General features: G+C 38.1%; 2 protein-coding genes across 2 annotated transcripts; both read left to right on the top strand.

Annotated features, from left to right (window-relative positions):
- Nucleotides 1-1,653: 1,653 nt before the first annotated feature.
- Nucleotides 1,654-19,052, top strand: LOC131788227 (paladin). The gene is given in 20 exon segments (XM_059105313.2): nucleotides 1,654-1,794; nucleotides 5,841-6,265; nucleotides 8,969-9,136; nucleotides 9,827-9,987; nucleotides 10,664-10,888; nucleotides 11,492-11,568; nucleotides 11,571-11,602; nucleotides 12,066-12,170; nucleotides 12,361-12,456; nucleotides 12,987-13,127; nucleotides 13,320-13,373; nucleotides 13,467-13,529; nucleotides 13,867-13,989; nucleotides 14,469-14,525; nucleotides 14,660-14,719; nucleotides 15,031-15,180; nucleotides 15,705-15,854; nucleotides 16,320-16,400; nucleotides 17,197-17,337; nucleotides 17,837-19,052. Coding segments are annotated over 20 exon segments (2,631 nt in total). The 5' UTR covers nucleotides 1,654-1,766; the 3' UTR covers nucleotides 18,131-19,052.
- A 215-nt stretch (nucleotides 19,053-19,267) lies between these two features.
- Nucleotides 19,268-23,028, top strand: LOC131788241 (microfibril-associated glycoprotein 4-like). Its single transcript, XM_066162029.1, has 4 exons — nucleotides 19,268-19,591; nucleotides 20,336-20,430; nucleotides 21,116-21,392; nucleotides 22,565-23,028. The coding sequence occupies exons 1-4, from the start codon at nucleotides 19,330-19,332 to the stop codon at nucleotides 22,840-22,842; spliced, it is 912 nt and encodes a 303-aa protein (XP_066018126.1). The 5' UTR covers nucleotides 19,268-19,329; the 3' UTR covers nucleotides 22,843-23,028.
- The last annotated feature ends 72 nt before the right edge of the window (nucleotides 23,029-23,100 follow it).

The following is a 23,100-nucleotide window of genomic DNA, read 5'->3' as shown; positions in this document are numbered from 1 at the left end:
TGTGAGGCCTATGAGGCGCCAACTCAACTAGACACATCATGGTGTGTCGGGCAGAAGTACATGCCATCAGGTATGACATAGAGATTAATTGGTGCGGCTTTCGATATGAGTAGACTTTATGGATGAAAGCATCAAAACCTTTCAGTAAACAGCGCAGGCAGATGTTCACAAAGTTGCTGAGGAGCATGAAGATAGTATCTCGGCGATCAAAATTGAAGCGATATCATGATCGTGTTGGCTGTTTTTGATGTTGATTTTTATGTTGATAAGCCCGACAGAGCGCTTTACTAACGCCATTTGGTCTTAACAATTGAAAGGTTTGGTAAAGAAATTACTCTTCTCTTCTTTAATTTTTAATAATTTAGAAAAGTTTGGTAAAGAAATTACTCTTCTCTTCTTTAATTTTTAATCACTTAGTAAAGATGAAAATTTTGGCAGGCAGGCAGCTGGAGTTTTCTTTTAAGATCTTTTTAAGTGCCAAGGTGATGCAAATAAAGCTTGAATGTTCATCTCGGTTTTCAACTCCAACTATTTCCAGAATTTATGCTTTTACCCGATCAAGGAAAGGCTGCCTCCAAAGGCGCTTGTACAGCAACATTATGTAAATATAATCGCTATTGCAAAAATAAACTATAAATGACTAAGTGGAATTATATATAGAAACAACACCTTAAGCAAAGGCTTTTCAAAGAACATAACAATGCTTAGTATCGTTATTTTATAGTTCACCTAACCGAGCACTCAAAATTCTCCTTAGCTGAGAGTGTATGTTAAGCTTTATTAATGTTTTTCCTTCAACAATTTTTCTATTTTTATTTCCCTTTTGTAAATTTGCATGTTAATTTGAGATTTCGAGTTAAACACTTGAAATTCAAACTACTAGAAAGAAGTGGCGAGAGTGAACGAGTATTTATATTCCGTCGTTAATGGACACAGCTTAGTCATCCCCAAAAAGAAGAAATATCATCCAAAAATAATATATGAATTAATGAACAAATGAGTAAAAACCGAAGAATGAAGAGTTTTTCTATTTCGTTATTAGCGTTTTTTTTTGGTCGATATTTCACCGGATGCAGAATTAATTACTGCCCATTACCTGTCTGAATCGATCATACATGTTAATTTTAATTAATCTGGCAGACTAGTCTAACAAGCCTTCAAAGTGTTTATTCTACTGAATACTGACTTAAATATTTAGAGGACATTTTCTTGACAAAGCAGCGGCGCGTTTGTAGCGGACTTGCCAAACTTCATCGTTTTAGTTTTTAGACTTCCAATGTTCGTTATTTCTGTTATATTTAGTCTTTTTCTTATATATTAACGAAATTGGTTTTAAAATCCGCTATTCTTCTACACAAACTTTGTTACAATTTTGTTTGGGCGCTCAATATGGAAATATTGATGCTGTATAAAAAAGACATTTTTAAGGAATATTATTTGGGCCGAGAAATTATTCACAATTTATTTTCATGAGCGTGGCCAAAAAAAAATGGCAAAAATGATGAAAAAAGATAGAAAAAGTCAAAATGATAATTCACTGTCCTTTAAGATGAAAAATAAATGAGAGCAGTTCATAAAATTCATATTATTCTTTCTTCACAAGCGCCCGCGATGGGTGGACATTTATTATGCTGGTTTTGTTTGCATTGTTATGTAAACGTTAGTTGGATAGAAAAGCTGTTAAGCAGACCTCACAAAAACTCGAGACGGAATCATCATTAAAGCTATGGGTTTCTAATTCATGGGGTGTGAGAACAATCGTAGACATGAGCCACCTTCTTCGGGATATTTCGGGTAAGTGAATCGATCGGAACGACGAAGGAAATGAAAGAACATCTAGAATAATTTGTTGAAGGTCGTGATCGAATTTTCTTTTAGAATCAATATTCACCCCCTAAATTTTCTCTTTATTCAAAATATTTCTGAGCAAAAGAACTGTTGACATAACATCTTGGGGATCACTGTTAGGAGAAAGCGTTTTATTTGAGTTTTGGGCTAATAAGCGGTAGCGAAATCACATCGTCACTCCCAAAGCGAAATCAGAACTCACTGCGGCTACTTAGTGCGATAGTTCGACATCCCCAGTCGACTGAAGTTATTCCCCCAATATAGAAGGGTTATAGTGTATTTATTTGCCTTAATTCAATTCTGATTTCCCGATCTTTCTTCTGTGTAATATTTCATTAGAAGAGCTTATTTCAAAGGGGTAAAATATCGAAAACTTTATGGCGCACGTTTCTCATAGTTTGGCCAAACGACACTGCTTAACGCATCGTATTCGGAAATGTAGGCGTTATTACAGTTTTTTATGCAAATTTACACGAATCAAAATATTCATCCCCTGCCTCACATACGACACTTTGTGATTTTTAATTCAGTATCCAATTTCTAATGCTACATTTAAATAAGCAATAGAATGTGTAGTACACGCTCGACAGCTTCCCACAAAAACGAAAAATTGTGTGCATTATTGTCTAAGACCGACGGTTTTCCGTAATATACCGCATACGTAGGAAATCCCGTTTATTGTGCTGTGTTTGTATTGAATTTAGAGGCGACACACCACAAAACCACAACTAGTTATGACAGTAGTAATTGCATGAAACGACAATTGTACTTTTTTTTAATGCAAATCATGTATCATTAAGTTCAAACAGAGATGTCAAGACTTAAAATCATGCTTTGACAGCTGTGCCATTTCGAATAATAGGTCTCTTTCTTGTCCATCAAGTCTCGTTTTCTCTCGTGGACGCGTTTATCTGACAAATCAGGTTTGCGTATTTTCTGTCGCTGGAGAGAGTATTGGATTTGGGAAATTTTGAAACATTACACGAAACGTGTATTCCGAGGGGTCATCTCTGAGGTTACAGAAATCCCATGAAGCCTAGGCAACGCTTACAGGTGATCACTATCCATCAATAAGAACAAAACAGGAGGATTTGAAGAGATTTTAATTTTTTTATGCTGGTATATCGGCACTGCTTACGAGAGTGTGCTTTCGAACTTCAAGGGGAGCCATGTAAATTAACAGGAAGTCACTCAAAATACTTCTGTTCTCATCCTAAGAAATAAGATTGGGAAGGTAAGTGTTTTCGACATTGTTCCTTGTATGTTTCCCTTTATCTCCTGTTCTTCTCAATTTCAAAGCTCATTCTGCGTCAGAATATGACCGAACATCTCATTCGCCCTTGAAAGCAAGTGCTAATGACCGAATTTGTTCTTCAAATCAAACGGAAAGCGAGTATGTGTACACTGATAACGCGAAGCGGAAGGCTCCGATTAATGGCTTCACTTCAATCGCATGTCGGAAGAAATTTGCGCTCTCTCGAACAAGCAACAGTTTTGAAAGATCACTCGTTCGTTTGTTCAAGTTCGTTTCGACGAAAAATGTTAGAGATATTAATTGGTATGGCAAACGTTCTATTTTTCTTTTTTTAGAAATTTAATTTTTTGTGTTTAGTCAATATACTTTTGTGCGCTTTTGATATCACACATATATTGTTATAGGAGAATTAATTACACGAAAATTTGCAATGAGCTGATTCCTTCAGAGTTCTGCACACTTATTGTAGTGCGTAGTGTATAGTGTAACTGATGTGTAGGCAACAATTGCTCTTAAAATAAACAATTTTCAACTCCCACGGGCGAGTGAGTGGCAGTTTACTATTATTATTAACAATAGTATTACTACATTTGTAATTTTCTGGCGCAGTTACCAGTTTGTTTCGAAGATTTCACATCAAATCAGATATAAACAGCAGGTATAATAGGAAAAAAAAGCTTTCAAATGATTAACTTAAGACTGAAATATTTGGCACGTACTGGCATATTCAAGATTCTTTTCTCCGCTCTTCAGTTGTTGTAATACGTTTTCATTGGTCTACAAAATTTAATAGTACGTCTTATTATTTATCTCGGATGATCTCTTAAGTGATATTTGTGGGTCGTGTTTATCTGTCTTTATACAGATACAAATGGACATTCATAAAGGAAAAGAGATGAAAAAAAATTAGCGTATTCGCCACCGTGCATTCACGGCCATGTATAATCGAGAAACCGCAAGTTCGAGTCGATTGTGTATCACGTAGGTCGCATTTTCGGAAGCGCTCACGTAAAGAAGTTCTTTGGGACATTTTTAAACTGAAATAGGAACGAAAATCCCTAAAATGAGAAACATTTAGATGGCCATGTACATATCGCTACACCGATTTAAGATCAGCACTTGTTGTTTAACGAACAACAATTGGACATTATTTTGAAAGAAACATCTGTGCTACCGAACTTCAGTAGTACAGGTTTTAGTAATACAGTAGTTCAGTAGTACAGTAGTAGTTGTACAGTTTTAGTGATACAATAGTTCAGGTTTTCCTCGACTCGTTTGCCTAAGGTGCTGAGCTCCTTAGGCAAAATAGTCGAGGAAAACCGGATTTGAAGCATTGATCACAATGGGTTAAAAAAATTGTAATGAATTCAACCGATCACAGGTGCGATACAAAATATAAGAATTAAACTGTAGTTTCAAGTTCTAGAAATCATCGAAATATTGTGAGAAACGTTCCGAATTCAGACCTTTTTGCTAGACTATAACAGTTTATTCAGTTCCGTGGTGGCTGTAACTTAGGCAACATTGGAACTGATAAATTGAAATTAAAAGGAGCGAAATTCGTGACGAATAGATGTACGTAAAACCCTTGTTGGTTAAATTTTATATCACCTTAAAGCTACTTCACTGGCCACAAAAAAAATCCCCTTGGAAATCAGACGTAGTACAATACCTTATCTAAAGGTTTCATTTGAGGGTTTTTCATATCATTGCGCAGAAAAACAAATTTAATAACACAAACTTATCTTACAGTACCACGTACGTAACACCTGGAAATAATTAATCTCGCTTTAAGAAAGACAAATGACAATTTTTAGCATGATTTGAACAAGAACAATATTCAGGTGACATACTCCATATCAAGAAGAAGAAAACTTTTTTTCGGTAACTGGGAAACGAGGTATTCTAGGTTTCCTTAGAGATGCAGTTTATTTCTGTTGAAGCCATCGTCGTCATTTTTTTTTTTTAAAGAGCTGGTGATGTTAGGGCGATTTTAAGGCGCTTAGGTGTCACTGATCTACAACCTTTAATCAAACTTCGAATGGGAATTAAAGCAAAACCTGTCATCCTGAAATTAATGCCATTGCACCAAGTAGCCTATATACTGACTATTTACGGTAGAAATTCAAAGTTATGTAAATCGCTATTAAAAATGCGTACAGGCGACTTTAGGTCGTCGCGTCAACCTCACGACGCCTCCATTACTCGTTATCAGCACTGTAAGATGCTTTTTTCGAAAAAACGAGCACTCCGCGTAAGATTGTTGAAATTCGTCTGGCAAGTAAAAAGAACACAATGGCAACCATTCAGAGTATTTGTGAATTGACAGACTGTCACAGTAATAAGAGATGAAAAATGCTTCTTAAGTGCCGAGAGAATTGAAACGTCTCTTGATGAAAATTCATGTTTGATGCCTTTTAAGCCGTTAAGTCTAAGCGCTCTCTAATCTTATTCGTAGCCATGTGCATTTTGTTCTGTTTACCCCAATCGAACCACCTGCAGCATTTTATTGGCTTTTTGCATGAAGTGGCGCAGCGATTGGCTAATGTTTGACAACAGATGTCAAATTTGAGCTGTAGAAATGAACATCATCTTTTCAAAACATGCATCAAATGATGGCTGGTGGATGTATATAGTGGTTAGTTTCGATTCTCCGCTGTTGTCGAATTCGAGAGAAAGTTACTTCTATGTTCGTTCATAACTGATCGACAATTATTTTCTGTGTGTAATTTTGAAGGTCTCTTCCGATGTTGGGAAATGGGCACTGGAGCTAGCAGCGGAGGATCACAAACAGGCTCGAACCCCAATGTCAAGGAGGGCTCCACACCATCAGCTGAGGACAAATTATCGAGGAAAACGTCTTCAATTTCGAAAAAACACTCCAATGGCTTCATAACATTAAGTTATGAGCCAACAAATACACCACTTATTCGGAAGCGGGGCTTTATCAAGGAAGGATTTCCCATTCATGGGCTTATTCAAGACAAATATTTTCTTATTAAAGATCATTTTGATGGAATCGACAAGCTCAAGACTTTGGACTTGTACGGGGCTCCGAATTTTCGAAAGAGTCGGGGTCCCTATCCGGTCTACGGAATGGGTCAACCGTCCAGAGATGGATTAGCACAAGTTATTCAAACTCTGGTTGAAAATGGACATAAGGTGAGAGTTTAAACATTATTCATGAAGCATTGTTGCTGTTGGCTCAATTTTGAGTGCTAGTGGTACGTTGTTGGTTTTATTTCCGCGCGAAAACTAGAGAGTTGCCAACTTTTGCGATGTCCTGCTTAATTAATTGAAAACTTCCCTGATGCATTTTAAGCCTAAACTCGTGTAGGGATTCCCTTCGTTCTTTTGAATTATAAAGACAATACATAATCATGTCGAATTAATGTTTTGCGTTCGACTCAGTGACACGAGGACGCAAAGACCAAGCATATCGATTACCCTTACTTAAAAAAACATATTTGGTAACGTTTAAAATTCCTCACGTAACCAGTCCGAAAGGTGATCGATAAATTTTATCCTTTTATGCATGCGAAAAGATTTTTATCCAAGTTAATTATTTTTGGAATATGGGGCAAATATCTTTGCTTTAAGATACTGAATAAGAGCACAGCGTGTTGTAATATTTTCTCGTTATTGTGAGCATAAAAAAAGTGATATTTGCCTTTTGGCATATTTCGTTGTCAGGGAAAGTAATTTTAGTGAGTGGCAGCGCGGTAAAAATCTATTAAATGTCAATAGAAACGGCAAAAATCACACTTGTCCTACTTGGTTTTTGTAAATCGCGCACTAAACCCTCGATCACTTTCGGTATTTTAGGCTCGCCCGTTACTAAACACGTTAAGCGTAAAATTTTTCGTCATTTTGCTTTTCGTTTTAATTAAAGAAGTGTTGTAACACGAATACTTTGGTAAAATTCTATTTTCATTCGCTCGCGTTATTATGACGGGAACTTTCCCGAGGTTCACATGGCAACGTTCTTACGTAAGACAAATTTAATTGATTTTGAAGCCTTTGATAGAGCTACTCGTATTGATTTAGCTTAAAGCATGGGAAAAACCTCACGTAAACATAATCTAAGGTGTATGTTAGTCGTACAAACACTTTAGTTAGTCGGGGTAGCCGACGAAGTATTAAAGGGAAAAAAAAACACAAAAAATCTGAGGTTTTTTCGACACTTTAATCAACGCTATATTCCCTCACTGAACTGTCGAATAAACGTCATTAATATGCAGCACGTATTTCTCATTTCCGCCTGCCAGCTGCAAGGAACTATCGCTCCATGGTGTCTCGGAAACGAGATTGCACCTTATCTTTTCTCTGTTTTGACAATGCGTATGTATGTTATGCGTAACTTCTTAGAAAAAAATACCATTTGTACGGAGCTATAAGGCGATATACTTTTTTCTTAAGAGAACAAACAAACAAAAAAAAAATTAAAATTTAAGGATTTCTTTCCCTTTTTTTTTAAAATAAGTATCCGCTCTGTCGACTCTGTTCCTTTGTTGGCACTGTTACTATTTTATTTGCTTTGAATCATCCTTGCTATATCCTTATAAATTTAACTGAAACTCACAGGGTTTTGATATCGTTTGCTATTGGACTAAACGTTGTTTTAACATAATCTCGCAAGAGTTTTTGATCACAAGCATTCCCAGACCAATTATCTTGCGCAGACTAAATACTGGTCCATTCTCTGAAAATGTTGAAGTTGTCGATATGGTTTAAAAATTCTTGTGTCATATATTTTTTTTGGTTTTCATCATAATTCGATAGGAGGAAAATTCAAAGCCCTCAATAATATATTATATAGTGTAACACATCTTGCGGTGCAGTAATTAAAAAGTTGAAAGGGTCTATTTATTTACGTTTGACCCTTATCAAACTTTGATTGTCATCAGCAATCACTCAGCGTAAAAGCATTCTTTTTCAAAACAACAAAAACGCTGGAAACGTTTTAATAACTATGATGCTCAACATTCACGCCATTTTGAATTGCTTCTTGTAAAGTACTTGGAAAAAATGCACTTCTGGAACGTTTTTATACATTGCCATAATGTCTTCTCAATCCTTTATCTCGTCATTAACTGTCTTTCAGTCTCTCTTTCAGCTATTGTGTTAAAGTAATTTCCGCAAAATAATGAAATAACTTGAAATGACTAAGCAGAAGGTAAAAATGACACTTAGTCGAATAAACGATTGGAAAACCAATCGCTTGTAAATGACTCGCCCCGTCACGACTTCAGCATTACAGCACTTTTCAATTGAGTGTCAAAGTCCAAACACCAAGTAATCACAACGGCCAATCAAAACACAGGTTAATATCAAAGTTAACCAATGGAAAATTAAAGTTTACACAGGTAAACTGCTTACAACACGGGAAATCGCGAGTGACCAGGTTGCGGTTAATTTTGCATTTGATTGGTTGAAAGGATTGCTGAAATTTTCCAGACCAATTACACAACGAGGCAAAGCAGGATCAATGCAATCTCGTACTACTATCGATATTCAACTCTCTGTTTGCAAGCCTCATCCATCTGTTCCATCCTTCATCCTTGTTACTTCTTGTTTCATTTTGGTTTTCCTGGTGTTTCTTCCCACGAGCAAACGAGTACTTCAAGATTAAATTCTATCAATGGTCGATTCTCTTCGACGCTGAAATGACAAAATATCATGTATTTAGGAGCGGATCCTTTGACACTTCTGATCACGGCTTCGTATCCGTTGACTTTTCTTTTGTAGTGATTATTGCATTAGCTGTAAATGGTCATGTAGTAGTTCGGTGATATGACTGCAATCCAATCCTGACTATTTATTAATGTCATTGTCATTATCATCTCATTTACCGGACTTGCACAGGAAATTGTCTCATTTAACTTGAGAGAGGAGCCAGTGATATTCGTTGGTCTCAATCACGACTTTGTGCCATACTCTCCACGGGACCCGACTAGCCTGAAGGGAAACATCGCTAATCACGGAGTGAAACCTGAGGAATTGGCAGAGACAGAGCTCAAAATAAGAGAGGAGGTAAATTACTCTTACTGTGTTTGTGAAAAACTTGAACTCGTTGATGAAGTGTTGCTCAACGACGGTTGTATTTTTTAAACTGTTTTAAAAGCCACTCACCGTCTCCCCGACCTTAAAACGATTAGAGCGTCAAACCAGCTGATAACCGTTTCAGGTTCAAGCCGTTCTTTAATTCAGTGCTTTGGATCAAAATCATAAGCTTAATGGCCAATCAAGACAGCAGACTTGGTTCTCTGTTAATTCAAATGGTAGTGCTAGACGTGGTACACTGTAAATACCTAGTTGTGGAATTGCTAAAAAAATGAAGCCAATCGGCATACCCAATATTTGCCACTCCCTGCACTTGGCCCCAAAGCGGTTGTCTTGCACCACCGCGCCGTGACAGACAATTTAAAAACGCATCCCATATTCTTAGGCGTTTCTACTTTTAGCAAGACAGTTCAATCTGCATCCTGCAAAGGTAACCTTTGAGCATGGTAAGCCATTCTCCAACTGATAACTTAGCATTCTCTCAGCTGAAATAAATTCTAGCCAGATATTATATTTGGCGTTTTGATCTTCAAGTGATATTTTCTTTTTGATTTTAAGGTTCGACTTTTTTATCTTTTTTCCCCAATACACCACAACCTCGATCGAATGGTAACTATCACAGCTGATTCCTCTTTCCTTATCTTCTTTTTTTCTCTCCAGATAATCAGGTTTTCAATCGATGAAGGAGGTAAATTTTATTTCTACAATAACGTGGAAACGTTCGAGGACGAACCGCACACGTACAACGTCGCATACGAAGAGGATTTGTGTGTTTTGGATGAGATATACAGCAGACAAATCTTCCTTACCCCTCTCCTCAGGTAAAGCGGCTGTACGGGATCCAGTTGTCTGTTATTCATGAATTTGTTGCATGAGGAGGAAGGAGCGGCTATATAATTCTTGAAGGAGGCGCAAAATCAAAAAATTCATTCTCGATGCTACGTTAACTGTTAATGAATTTAGGAGTGATTTGTGAATTGGGAGACTGATCAGCTCCAATATTAGAAGCTAAGTATCCATTCTTTTGACGTTGATATCATGTCTATATTAAGAGGTGACCCTGAATTCACGGTTGAAGCGTGGCAGGATTTAGGCTTTAGTTATTCACCTGATTCTTGCGACTTCATAGCACCGGTCCCGGACAAAGTAGCTCTGCTCTTGGAGAAGCGCCAGCCAAAAACATAGCTAATACTGATTTGTAAATATGATCAAAGTATTTTTAGTTTAGACCAGCCACACATTTTGCTCTGTCCACAACGCAGATGATGGTGGTTCATGAACATGAGTGTTGGTCGTCTTTGAGTCTAGTCGACATCACCATCTCTGGTCTTACCATCCTCGTTCGTTCATGGTTGTGAAATGTTTTGTGTGTTGTATAACCTCACTGTGGTAATTTTTTATAAAACCAATAAAATTATCAGACTTTTTCTCGTCAAAATTGGATTTGTGCGATTAGGATAGAGTAAGAGATCTAATAAGCCTTTTGACACCGTGCAGGTATTCTCGGATCCCTATAACTGCCACAAACGCTCCAGAGGAGCAGGATTTTGACCAGTTCATCACTGCCATTAAGGACATACCCCAGTTGTTCGACAAGAATTCCTCAGCTCCTCTGCCGGCCATGTTGTTCAACTGTCACGTGGGCCAAGGTCGTTCCACCACAGGCATGGTCATTGGATGTCTGATTACTTCACATAGGACTGGCTTCCCAACTGAAGCACAGTGAGTGTGTAGAGAAAACTTTTTATTTTTAATGATGACTAGGGCTTGATTTGTTTGAGTCAAACAAAAGTGTAGGTTTACACAATCGGCTGGAAGAGTAACCTTCCTCAGGCTGATTAAACACGCCTCTAACGGCAGCTGAGATTCATCAAGGAACTAACGAACTTATCCCGGGTATAGTTTTTGAAAAGATAATGGAAAATAAAAGAAATAAAGATCAAAAGAGGATAAAATGCGATCATTATTACAGTGCGTGTCATAGCCCGGGCCTGAGACGCGGAATACAAGGAATTAACCTATGATTTCTGCAGACTTAGTTTCGACGATGATCTTTGCTTGTGTTATCGAGAGGTCAATCTTTACCACAGAAAAGAGGCCTTTTCAGGTCACGTCTATGCTCATCCAGATGATTGGACCACAAAATCAGCTGTTTCTCAGTCCAGAGTTAGAACCATCAACGGAAATGCAATTTTTGTTTTCATTACAGTTAAGATTTTCATATCGTGATGACCGCTTACTTGTTCAAATTGTGATGGAGTTATGAAGTGGAATCTGTAACACATTCAGTCATCTATGTTGAAATTACACTGTTTTTCTTCCTAGCGCCATTCCAACGCCTATGGACGAAAACAACCCGAATTTGGAGAAGGGAGAATTCAGAATAATTCAACAGTTAGTGAAAATCTTCCCAATGGAACACAGATAAAACACGAGGTTTGTTTTCAGTTTAGAAGTTTACCTTGTTAGATCAACCGTCAAATAATGAATCAACCAATTATTTTCGTTGTGCATCGTAACACTTATACAAAGGGCTCCGTTGGCTGGCCCGCCCACCTGTTACCGATCTTCCTTAAAATTTTCCCCTTAAACATCACCAAGAGCTTAATTTAGGCAAAGGATCAGTTAGAAAATAGATGAACCATTTTTGAATATCTGTAGGAAGAGACACTGACAAACCTCTAAGAAAATGAAGGCGGCATTGCCGAATGGCCTGTGTCGTTGGTACTGATATACTACTGTCCTAAGCCAAGAGACTAAGATCAAATTCTCAACCCAGACTTTCAAACGGCTTCGTTTATTTATATTCCTGAGTTCAACATTTCTACTGCGTTTTTTCAGTAGTCAATTGTTTTGCCTCTCGTCATAAAGCTGACTCCTGATTGGCGTATTTCTCTAGGTTGATTCAGTTATCGACATATGTTCTGACGTCATGAATCTGCGGTCTGTCAGCTTTGAATGTAAATGTAAACTAGAAGAAATAAAGGATGATTATAAAATTGAGGTAAGTGAAAAGAGAGGTTTTGTACAAAAATTTTGGCATTGCCTTACAAGATTGCCCAGCTGACTTAGAAGAGGTTCAGTGATAATGTGTATTGCGAAATGATGGAAACTGGTTTTACCTTAGCATAGTCCTTAGCATAGATATAGCGTACTCTGTTTTCATTTAACAAAAAGACTGAAATTATTCGTAGGGTCATAGTGCACGTGAATACTGGTTAAGAAGAGGTCTGAGTGCCCTGGAAAGATATTTCTTCTTGATACTCTTTAACGCCTACTTACACGAGCAGGTGAGATGAGTGGAAATCATTTGTAAAAGGTCATAAAAGCCTAATATACCAAGTTGTCGTTTCGAGTAGCTGACAGATGAGTAGACTCATTCGCCAGCTACTCGCCCTTTCTTCGATGCAGATACGTCAAAAATGTTTAAAACGACCTAACGCATGTAGGGGAGCACATAGTATTTGTCCTGTAAAAGGAAACTGCACAGCAGAGTCAATGATAAACTAAGATGGCCTTAGGATAATCAAGGTTGGAAACATTTAGGCTGAAATTCTTATGGTCTACAAACTGTAAAGTTGCTTGTAGCGCTGGCGGGATACGATTTTGCCCTTTTGGTCCTGTAAGTGAATATACTGTCGCCCTATCGCATTAGGACTGAGAAGGGAGGGGACAAATTCCAAAATAAACAGGTAGGATAACAATGAATTGAGCAAAGAACTTTGGTTCTCATTGTTGGTTATTCTATGTTCAAGTCTGCTTGTTGCGTTAATCATGTTGCGGCATGGAAACTCACTCGAGTTTTCTCTCTTATGCTTAGTTCCCACTCATGTTTGCTCAAACGTTCCGGAAATGGATGCAGCACAGGCCTTGGCTCTACAGAATGTTGAGTCATATTGACGTCATGGAGAAAGGAGTGACGTCAGAATTTACGTCTAAATACCAAAATCAAACTTGTCTGGTAATTGACTTTTACTTGAGTGTTAACTAAAAGGATATGCAGTGATAACTTATGGTAGCTACCTTAATGATAGTGGCCAAACAAAGTTTATTATGTGATACTTTTAAACCTTGGTGACTTTCTAGAAATATCAAGGTCTTCTTATGTAGAAAATTTCAGGTGTTTAATGTATGATCTTGACGTTGCATTCAGGTTGCTGATGAACAAGTCAGTCTTGATGTTTTAAGCACTCAGCGGGAGTTTGAGGTATTTAATTCTGAACAAGTGGTTACTTGTTTTAAAGAGACACGAAATAACTCGCTTAAACGAGGGTAATGGTTTTGTTACTTTTATTTTTAGGTGTCGAATTTCCGCAAGGTTCACGGATTCCCTATTTATGGCATGTGTCAGCCGTCAAGACAGGTACTTCAACAAAAAGAGCAACTTGAACAAAAACGGACACAGAAAACAAAAACACGAAAAAATATAAACAACAAAAGTAAGAATAGCTTCATAACAGCAAAATAAAGAGAGACAACTACAAAATATATTACTGAAGCACGAATCACTGTTCAGAGGGTCTCAATGGGCGATGGCTTTTACGGCTAGCGGTTAATTTCTTTCCATTGTTTTCACCAGAAATTTTGGTAACAGTTAACTTTTTTTTACGGCTAACGGCTAAAGTTTTTAGCCGTTTTACAGCTAGCGGTTAACCACATTGAGACGCTTAATTAAGTAACACGTTCCTCTGCCTTTTCAGGGCCTAAACAATGTTGCACATTATCTTTTGGGTCCAAAATGTCTTCATCCCAAAGTCGTTTTCTTAAATCTAAGAGAGGATCTTGTCGTGGACTGTGATGGAAGTACATTTAGTCCAAGAGAGGTGAGGATAAAATTAATCGAAACGCATTTTGCCATAGTGACACTTGTTGCAGTTTGCCGTCAATAGCAGTTTGATTATCTTGAACTGTTTTGCTAACTTTCGTTGGGTAAGGGAGGGGTAACTGGTTGCATAGCCATAGCAGTTGATACTGGGTTGATGTTGGCGATCTGTGTTCTTTTATAGTTTGCATTTTGTCACGGTCTATTCAGTCCACAGTCCTAGTCCTCAGAGTCAATTGTATCACCTATGATACACAAAGCACGAAATAGGAGTAAACTTAAACCTTGTTTTTACATGGAATAAGACATGATTTGAAGAGCTCTTACATAGATACATAATAACTCCTTTATCTCTTTCTTCACGTTTTGTCTTGCTTTGGTTTTCTAATGACAATGAATATTTCTCCTTGGTTACAAAGAATTTCTAATAGCTGTCAGAATTTTAGAAACCCCTTAAGCTATTGACTTTTTTTACTTCAGTTATCAAGTCTGTGTGAGCATATGCCTTTCAGAGGACTGGACACTTCTGAGATTGAGGTGAGGCCTTGCCTTCACTGTCTCGTTAGAAACACTTCTCAATCTAATAGTTTAGACCAGGAGCTGTTTCTTGGGTTATTGTGTTGTGTTCCCTCATCGTTTTTCACTCATCTCTCCTGTTTCAAAATTTACAGCAAAAGGAGAGCGAACTGAAGTCAGAACTACTCAAGAAAGGAAAGAGACAATACACACAGGTTAGTTTTGCGTAACAATATATTTTATTCAGGTTTTGGTAAGGTCTATAGGCTTTCCTTACCAAAACACCGGTAAAAAAAAGTTGACTGAGAAAAACATCCTATGCGTTTCATTATGATAGAACTATATTTAACCATGTGATGATTTTTTCTAATATCCGTACTAAGATTTAAATCTCTCATTTTTCCTTTAAATTCCATGCATTTGCTCTTTACCGATCATCGCAGCCAAGCTCTAACCTGCTTCTGTTAATGGATATATTGCTAACTTATTTTGGTCAGCCCTTGTTAAGACGTTGTATATTTTTCAGGTGTACACTGACATTCAGTATGCTCCCCAGGAGCGAGATTTTCACAGCGTCATAACAGCGCGTGAAGCGGCAGAGCTCTGCATGGCAAAGAATCCCCAGATGCTGTATTTTAGAATGCCATTGTCAGAGGACAAAGCACCGGAGGAGAAGGTAGAGTGATAAAGACCTATGGTTATTTAAAATTATGGAATTGTTTCAAGAAAATACTTAGTATTTTGCTTGTGTAGTTGATATTTGAGTAACTAATTATTCAAAGATTGTACGCGCCACTAACATCGCTAACAACTTAAAATGAAGTCGAACAAACATCAAGGACAACAACAGTGCTATGCATCAAGAGCAACGACAGCAGCAACAACAACAACAAAAACAATTGCAAAAAAAAAAAACAGCAGTGACAAAAACGATAACAAAAACGACAACGATTACAGAAACAGACACGGCAAAAATAACTAAGACAGCAGCAACAACAGCAGCAACAATAATAACAGTACGAAAAAACAATCAATATAATGACATCAAGCAAGGAATACCCTGAAAACCAGTCACCTTATTTCTGTCTGTATCTTTAAAATATTCAACAAAAGGCAAAATGTCATCCTCGTTGCGAAAACGTCTCACTAAACGTATTGTACAGACGATGGTTGGCTCATGTTCTCTATTTCTCCACGTAGGACTTTGATCGAATATTAACAATAATGAACAGCCTGCATGAGATCTACACCGACGAAGATGGCCCTGCTATCGTCTTTAACTGCGAGATTGGCAAAAGTCGAACGACCACCGGAATGGCAATAGCAGCACTGATTTACTGCAACAAAAGGGTATAAATAAGATTTTTATGTTACTCAATAACACTGCACTGCATGCAATCTTTCACCTCAATACTTATAGCTCTCTAATGCTTGATCATACGAAGAAGCGTCACCGTTAGAGCAATTTGGTTTATTTAGCCTACTTTGTGCAAATACGCGGAGATTTGAGTGCGTATCAATCTTCTGCATGCTCCATCCTTTTTATTTCTTGGTCTGTTATCACTTCGAATGCGTATTTCTCTTTAGTTTGTAGTCTCCTTCAGGGCGAAATGCAGGTTGGAGTAAGTAACGCACGTCACAAATACCCACTCAAAACATAATTACCAAGGGTTCTTAAAAACCTGCATAATTGTTTTTAGTTTGGTGAAGTAGCTTTAATAGTTAACATAAGTTCCTAACATGAAATATCTTAAGTCAATGATAGAAAAATACAGCTAGAAAATAGCTTAGTCTTGTAAATGTTTCCTTTCCAAGGGCTTTCCTGTTGGCACGAAGGTGGATGAACAAGATCCAGCTTGTGTCCCAAATGCTAAGTACACACTGGGTGAATTTTCGGTGCGTATTGCCCATTAATCATAAGAATAACAATTTTATCGATTGTGATTGGTTTGAAAAACTCCTATGTTCCTCCTATCCACTTCCCAAGTTGTTATCGGACAGTTTGTTGTTGGACAGTTAAAAAATCCAATCATATTCAAAGTGGTAGTGTATTAATCAATCACAACCTTGGTTTCAATCACCATAGCCTCAGCATACAGACTCCTACATCTTTTCTCTCAGAAATTGTAATTTTTATGATTAATTGGTAAGAAAACTTCGTGTCGTCCAATTCGGTCTGTTATCATACTCGTGATAAACAAATCGGACTCCCGCTGCGTGGTCGTCTGATTTTGTTATCACACGTATGATTATAGACCAAATTGGACTTCACTCAGTCCTATTACCATAGCTTATTTTGCTATAACATAATAAATTAGACAATCACTAAGCAACTGCTGCTTACATAGACACAGCACTGTGCATGTTAGCCCTTTACATCAGTATGCATATTATCCACGCTGTCCTTTATAAATTTCCTAAGGTGCTGTTAAGGAGAATTAGTTTAACAGTCAAGAGCCGATCGTTTCCTAAATTCTCATGACCTAAAGGTGTGATGCGACAGAGACACTGTAAGGAGAAATTAGATGCGGGTAACTCTCGCGAATTAAAAGTTGTAACGTTAAAAAGGAGCATTGATGCTGCGTGGGTGGGGTAAGGTGGGGTGGGGTGGGCAGAAAGTCTTTGAGACAAGAGTAACGAGTGATCAAGGTAACGCAGGTAACTAACACGAGTATTGTTCATTTTATTTCAGGTTATTCGTCACCTTAAGAGAGTTCTACCTTTTGGTCCACAGAGAAAACGTGAAGTTGATTATGTGTTGGATAGAATTTCAGAGACAATGACACCCATGCATTATCACTCAAGAGAAGTTATATTCTCTACATTTAATTTGGTGAGTCACCTGGAAGTGTTATATTGACCTTTAGTGCGAAAGTCTTCCCTTCCTTATTGCCACTTATCAAGGAGTAATCTCAGATACGCACGATAAGATAGCACTGACGTTGAAGAAAGTGCTAGTAATCCCTCACAATCTATTATCTTCAAATAAAGGTTGAGTAATTTATGCACAAGATCACGGGCTATTGAACCCCTCCAATTTTAAAATCACATACCAATAACCGTATTGCATCTCAACAACGTTTTTCCTGATATTCAACCATCTTGCTGGTCATTTATCTGCTTTTCAATTAACTTGCCCTCCCCCTTTCTCTTCAAATTTTCATCCTGGCCAGCTACCTATCGAAAGACCTGACTTCATATACTTTGCTATTCAAGCTCCCTTTTCAGGACACTTTTACCTTACCTACCTCCGTCCATCATAAGCTAAAACTGCGTGTTTGAAACCTTACCGACTACCTTACGAACTCCACCATAAACTCAATTTTTTGCAGTATCGCAATGGCGTGTGCAAGAACCGAGAGGAAATTTCGGAGCTGAGAAAAAAGAGTCTCAACTTGTTGGAGAGATATTTCTACCTTATCTTGTTTAATACGTACTTACACATGGAGAGGAGAACCAAATGGCAGCGTTCTTTTAGTCAGTGGATGACTGAAGTTGCAACAGCTGCTGGTGTTTACGAGATCCTCGACAATTTTGGCTTCCATGATTTTGAAAAGACAGAGGAACGCTTGCGCGCCCTGCGCTGGAGATGGCGGGAAAGTTACAAGGGCAAGCCGTCATATTGATAATTCGGCGCGAAATGTAACTTCTACTCAGAGAGAGCACTGTGGACTGTGAAGGAAACGGAAAAGCGCCAAAATTTCCATCAAAACCGAAAAATGGAAATACAATCGCTCCAACCAGAAATTAAGGATCTGAGCTGAAGACGCGAAAGAATATCAAAACCTAAAAAATAGGAGATTTTGTGCGCCTATCTCAATGAACAAAACCGATATAAACTGGTGCGCCTTTCTTCTGATGATAATAACTAAGGTTTAGGTGTATTGTTACATATTTATGATCTCTATTTATCGTAAGTCATTGAGATGGTAGCTGTAGTTATTCTCTCCCTGAATGATACAAGAATTCTGGAGAATTGCATGAGCGGACTCTGTCTTGAGCTGCTTCGCTGGGCAATAATGGGCTCTAGACTTGACAAAAGCCAAAGCAATGGTAAAAACTGTATAGATATTGCCCAAAGGAGATTAGAGCAGACCACTATTACGTCTGCAGTGCTATTTTATCTCTACCTTGCTGTAAATAACCCACTGATAACACGAGCGAACTTTAAAATGAATTAACTTGCGCTTTTTATGGTATTTACCAGAACTGCTCCTATAGAAACTCTCTTGCCAATCAAGAATAACGGGATCATAAATTTCTACATCATGAGTGTTTTTCAGTTCATTCTGACATGAAATGAAATACAAATTTAATATTTGTACCAGTTGATCGATAAATTATTATCTCCTGAAACAAAATAAGGAAAACAAAACAAAACAAAACAAAAATGAAAATTTTATGGGAAGCGTTAGGCCCAAGTTATTTTTGTGTTTAAATTAAACATCAAATAAACTTAAACATTTAATGAATTTGTTTGTAATTAAACTCTGTTTACAACTGTTTATTGGTAGACTTAAATAAAGGAATAAACGTTATCCTAACCTCCTTAGTTTCTTTTGTTTCTTTGCGTCCTGGTATGGTCCAACCCTTAAATAAAAAGCGCTTTTTTGCGCTAATTTTTTTGAGTAAGGGGTAAGAATTTCAAGGGAACTGTGCTCGGGTGAATTAAGTGCCCGTGGGATCCCCAGCGGAATTGTTTGCCAGGCTGCATCAGACCATCGTCACCTCTATGACCCCGACGAAACATTGAATATCGCGTTTCATCTCACATTATCAGTGCCGTCCCTTAGTTTAGCAGTGTCGCATTTTTCTAACGTTTAGAATGGCAGGGGTTTCTGTTCTGATCGTTTTCTTTGGGTTTTTCATCACCAACATCGTCCAAGGAACAGATTTTGACCATTATGAGAGAAAGACACACCGTTCTCGCAGATCCTCAGTGACTAATGCAGATTTGGAGATCAAACTCGACTCCATCATATCAATGCTGGGAATGTTAAATGACAAAATTGATTCACAGGAGCGGCGTATTTCTGTTTTAAGCCGACAAGTTAGCAATGTAAACTGCAACGGAGAATCAAGGCAAGGTAGGAAAAACTGCACGCGAAGTGTACACAAAAAATACATACTAAGCATTCTGGAAACACCCCTGCTTTGTGGCTCAACGCGTAAGCAAGGAAAACAAGCCCCAAAACACTATCTTTGTTTAGAGTAGTGAAAGATTGGTTGGTAAAATACTTCAGCGCTGAAGCGATACCACTGAGACGAAGGAAAAGAACGATACAATCGTTCTTACTCCTGACAAGAACTGATTACTTATTTTTCCATCTGTTTCAAACGTTTCAAAGACTCCAAGACAGCGCAAATGCATTCACTCCTTTTAAATTCACTCGCGACATTCTCGTCATTTTTATCGGTCGTGTAGGCACGATTATTTCATCGGAAGGTCCAACCATAACTGCTTTGTGCTATTGCCGGAAGGACATGTCAGCACCTTTCATTATCTTCTCTTGACACAGGGGATGGGTGAAGGGAGAGGAGGGTCAGTCACGCACTTTTTGCGTCTTCCTCTTTCTGCCTTTGTTGCCCCATTGTTTTGATGTCCACTACTTTTTGTATCAGTTCAGTTCGAATACTAAAGGTAGGCTTAAACGCCCACAGAAAAACGTGGATTATGTATAAACTTCCCTCCAAAGGCGGTTTTTATTTCTCACTGTCACGCGTGATTCTAATATTTAGTTTGAGAAACCTTCCCATATCCTTCTAAGTGTAAAAATTTAAGGGACAGAATAGACTCTCGAGATGGATCGTTTACATAACTTTTCCTTTAGTTCCTCGTGATTGTGCTGATGTTTACAAGTCTGGTCGTCACAAAAGCGGTATGTACACCATTGACCCTGATGGCGAGGGTACCATGGAAGTCTTTGTGATCAGGTTAGTACAGGATTTCATCTGTGAGATGATGGAGACAGCGGCGTTGACAGGGTTTTAAACTTAGGCATATTACCAAGGAAGCATTTTGCTGGAAGGAGGAGCAAAGAAGGATGTATGATCAATTTTTTACAAGCTCTCGAATACAACCACTGGCCACTTATGTCAGACTGAAATGACATACCAATTTGCTCTCGTAACATCATTTTCTAACATGACGGGAAGGCTTTGAGGACAAATATTGCATATTTCCTACAACAAGGGTGTGGCTGAGGGGACGGGAGGTCTTAGCTAGGGCTCGTGTAAAACACCCTCAAGTTTAGAAAAAAGTATGAATTAAAGGAAATTACTATCAGGCAAGAGGTGGATCCCCTTCATTGGTAAAGTACTTCTTAATCATCGCTCGATAGATATTTGACTGAGAGGAACACAATCTGGGTCGCGAAAGCCTCAAACTCTATTAAGTGACTGATGTCATCTTCATCTCGAAGATGGAAGATTTTCAAATATTATTGGTATAGTCACTAGCGCACTGAACCTAACCATCTTTACTCCCTATAGTTATCAAGAAACACAGTTAATAAAGCCATGATACTCAGTAGTGCTAGAAGCACTTCGTGGCAGAAGTGCGCAATTTGTTCGTTTCTGAATCCATTTTTTTTTTCTTGTTTCTTCGACAGACCACAGACGGCGGTGGCTGGACAGTATTTCAGAAGAGACTTGACGGTTCGGTTAACTTTTTCCGTGAATGGAATGAGTACAAAGAGGGGTTTGGCTCTGCTGGAGGTGAATATTGGCTGGGACTGGAAAACATTCACCGACTGACCCATCAGGGAAGAATGGTACTACGCGTGGATTTAATTGGAAAGCAACTTCAGTCTGCGCATGCTTTGTACAAGGATTTTGTTGTCTCTGATGAAAAGCTGAATTATACTTTGGGGCTGGGTTCATACACAGGTTGGTCTTTGTTTTAATCCGCTTTATCTTTCAATAAATGTGTATATTGTTAGAAGATATTTTCTAACACACGTTGTTCAGTTGAAGTTCTCTTTATTCTTCCCTTTCTTATATACAACTTATTACCTCGGGACTAGTTCAGATCTCTCGATGAAAGTGTGGGTCACCGCTAATGAAGGTGACGCTTACTGAGCTGTCAATCTCTAACTTTCGTCATGCTTTTACCCTTAACTAGCGAATTACGTTAAGCTACGTAGAGCGGAGTTCGTATACTAAGTTGGTACCGTCGAGATGTTTACGCTTCACAAATGATTTTCTACCTTAAATTTCTTAGTCTAACGATCAAGTTCGGGTAAACAAAAACGAGATTGACAATATAAAAATTATGATAAACTTACGAACAGAACTAAAATCATAGTTGAGAAGATATCTTAAGAGAAAATAATCGTCGAAGACAGAATAAACGGAAAATTCGGAGAAGAAAGGGCGTACCCAAAGTATCGCCCCTAAAAGGGCTACGTGCTATTCGTATTAGTTAATTGATTATAAATTCATTGCGGAGGATGAGGTACTACATGTTTACACCTCAAGTCACCTCTAAGAAGAAGAGGTGTCGAGCGTGCTAAATTGTACCTGTAAGATAAGACCGCCAAAAGGAGTAAGAAATGATCAACTGGCTTATTATAATTTTTACTGAATGGCTTATGGTAATATATTATTTCCATTCATTTTCAACGTTTAAATAAGTAAAAAAAACCTATAATGAAAATTCTTGCTCGATGCTAATTTTCTTTCAACAATATGCTTTTAGAGTATAATAAGTGAAAAACCGGTGAAATTGTTAGGCTGCAAGCACAGTCATTTTCTGTAACAGAAAACAGACCAGAATGCCGCATTTATTGAAAATAATAAACACATCCGTTAGCTTCCATCACTAAACCGTAGACTTGTTATGTATGGGAAACTTTCCCAGACGATTTTTTTTTGGTGGAAGGTTTTTTTTGGTAGTTTTTTTAATTTGAGTACTTTGCACCTCACAGTAAGAAAGGTTTTAAAGAGAGCGTTTTGTGACCTAACTTCAGACCTTTCTCTGCAAAGTTAAGTAGAAAGTATCTATTTAAATATAGCGACAGCTTCTTGAGATCCAGAAGTTAATCACTCTTGTTCTATAGGAACCGCAGGTGATTCTTTGTCCTGGCACAACGGAATGCAATTTACGACCCGCGACAGGGATAACGACAAGTCCGCCGAGGGAAACTGTGCGCGGTTCTACATGGGAGCATGGTGGTACAACGCCTGCTTATTGTCCAATTTGAACGGCGTTTACTTTCACGAACCACAGACATCGTATGCCAACGGCGTGAACTGGAAGACTTGGGGTGGCCTTCAGCACTCTGCGTTTCGAGCGGAAATGAAAGTGCGACCAGTGGGATTCAACGGCAAGCAGTAATAGTGACCGCGTGACTATTTTGTATTCATGCATGCTCGGCTGAGCCAAAAAAAAGCTGTGTTAGTACGCCTTCATAAAGCTGAAATTTGTTGTAGAAAGCCTCGAAATGAAGGCGTTAGAGGAAGAAGTTTTATCTGTCATTATCGAATGCTTGTTTTCAATAAACGACTTTAAACTTTCCATAAAGTTGTATAGGGTTACGCTGAATATTTTGTTGGTTAAAGACGAAGGCGCTTTATTTGTATTAGTTCGCGTTCG

Source organism: Pocillopora verrucosa, chromosome 1, assembly GCF_036669915.1.
Source record: "Pocillopora verrucosa isolate sample1 chromosome 1, ASM3666991v2, whole genome shotgun sequence".
Lineage (NCBI taxonomy): Eukaryota > Metazoa > Cnidaria > Anthozoa > Scleractinia > Pocilloporidae > Pocillopora > Pocillopora verrucosa.
The sequence above is the reverse complement of the archived record's forward strand: the minus strand, read 5'-3'. Positions and strand labels throughout refer to the sequence as shown.

What these genes read in the sequence shown, in the direction of transcription:
- LOC131788241 (XM_066162029.1), top strand. Translation starts at nt 19,330, where the DNA reads ATGGCAGGGGTTTCTGTTCTGATCGTTTTCTTTGGGTTTTTCATCACC. An exon ending in AGGGTACCATGGAAGTCTTT is followed by an intron (nt 20,431 to 21,115) that starts GTGATCAGGTTA and finishes TTTCTTCGACAG; the next exon opens with ACCACAGACGGCGGTGGCTG. An exon ending in GGGGCTGGGTTCATACACAG is followed by an intron (nt 21,393 to 22,564) that starts GTTGGTCTTTGT and finishes CTTGTTCTATAG; the next exon opens with GAACCGCAGGTGATTCTTTG.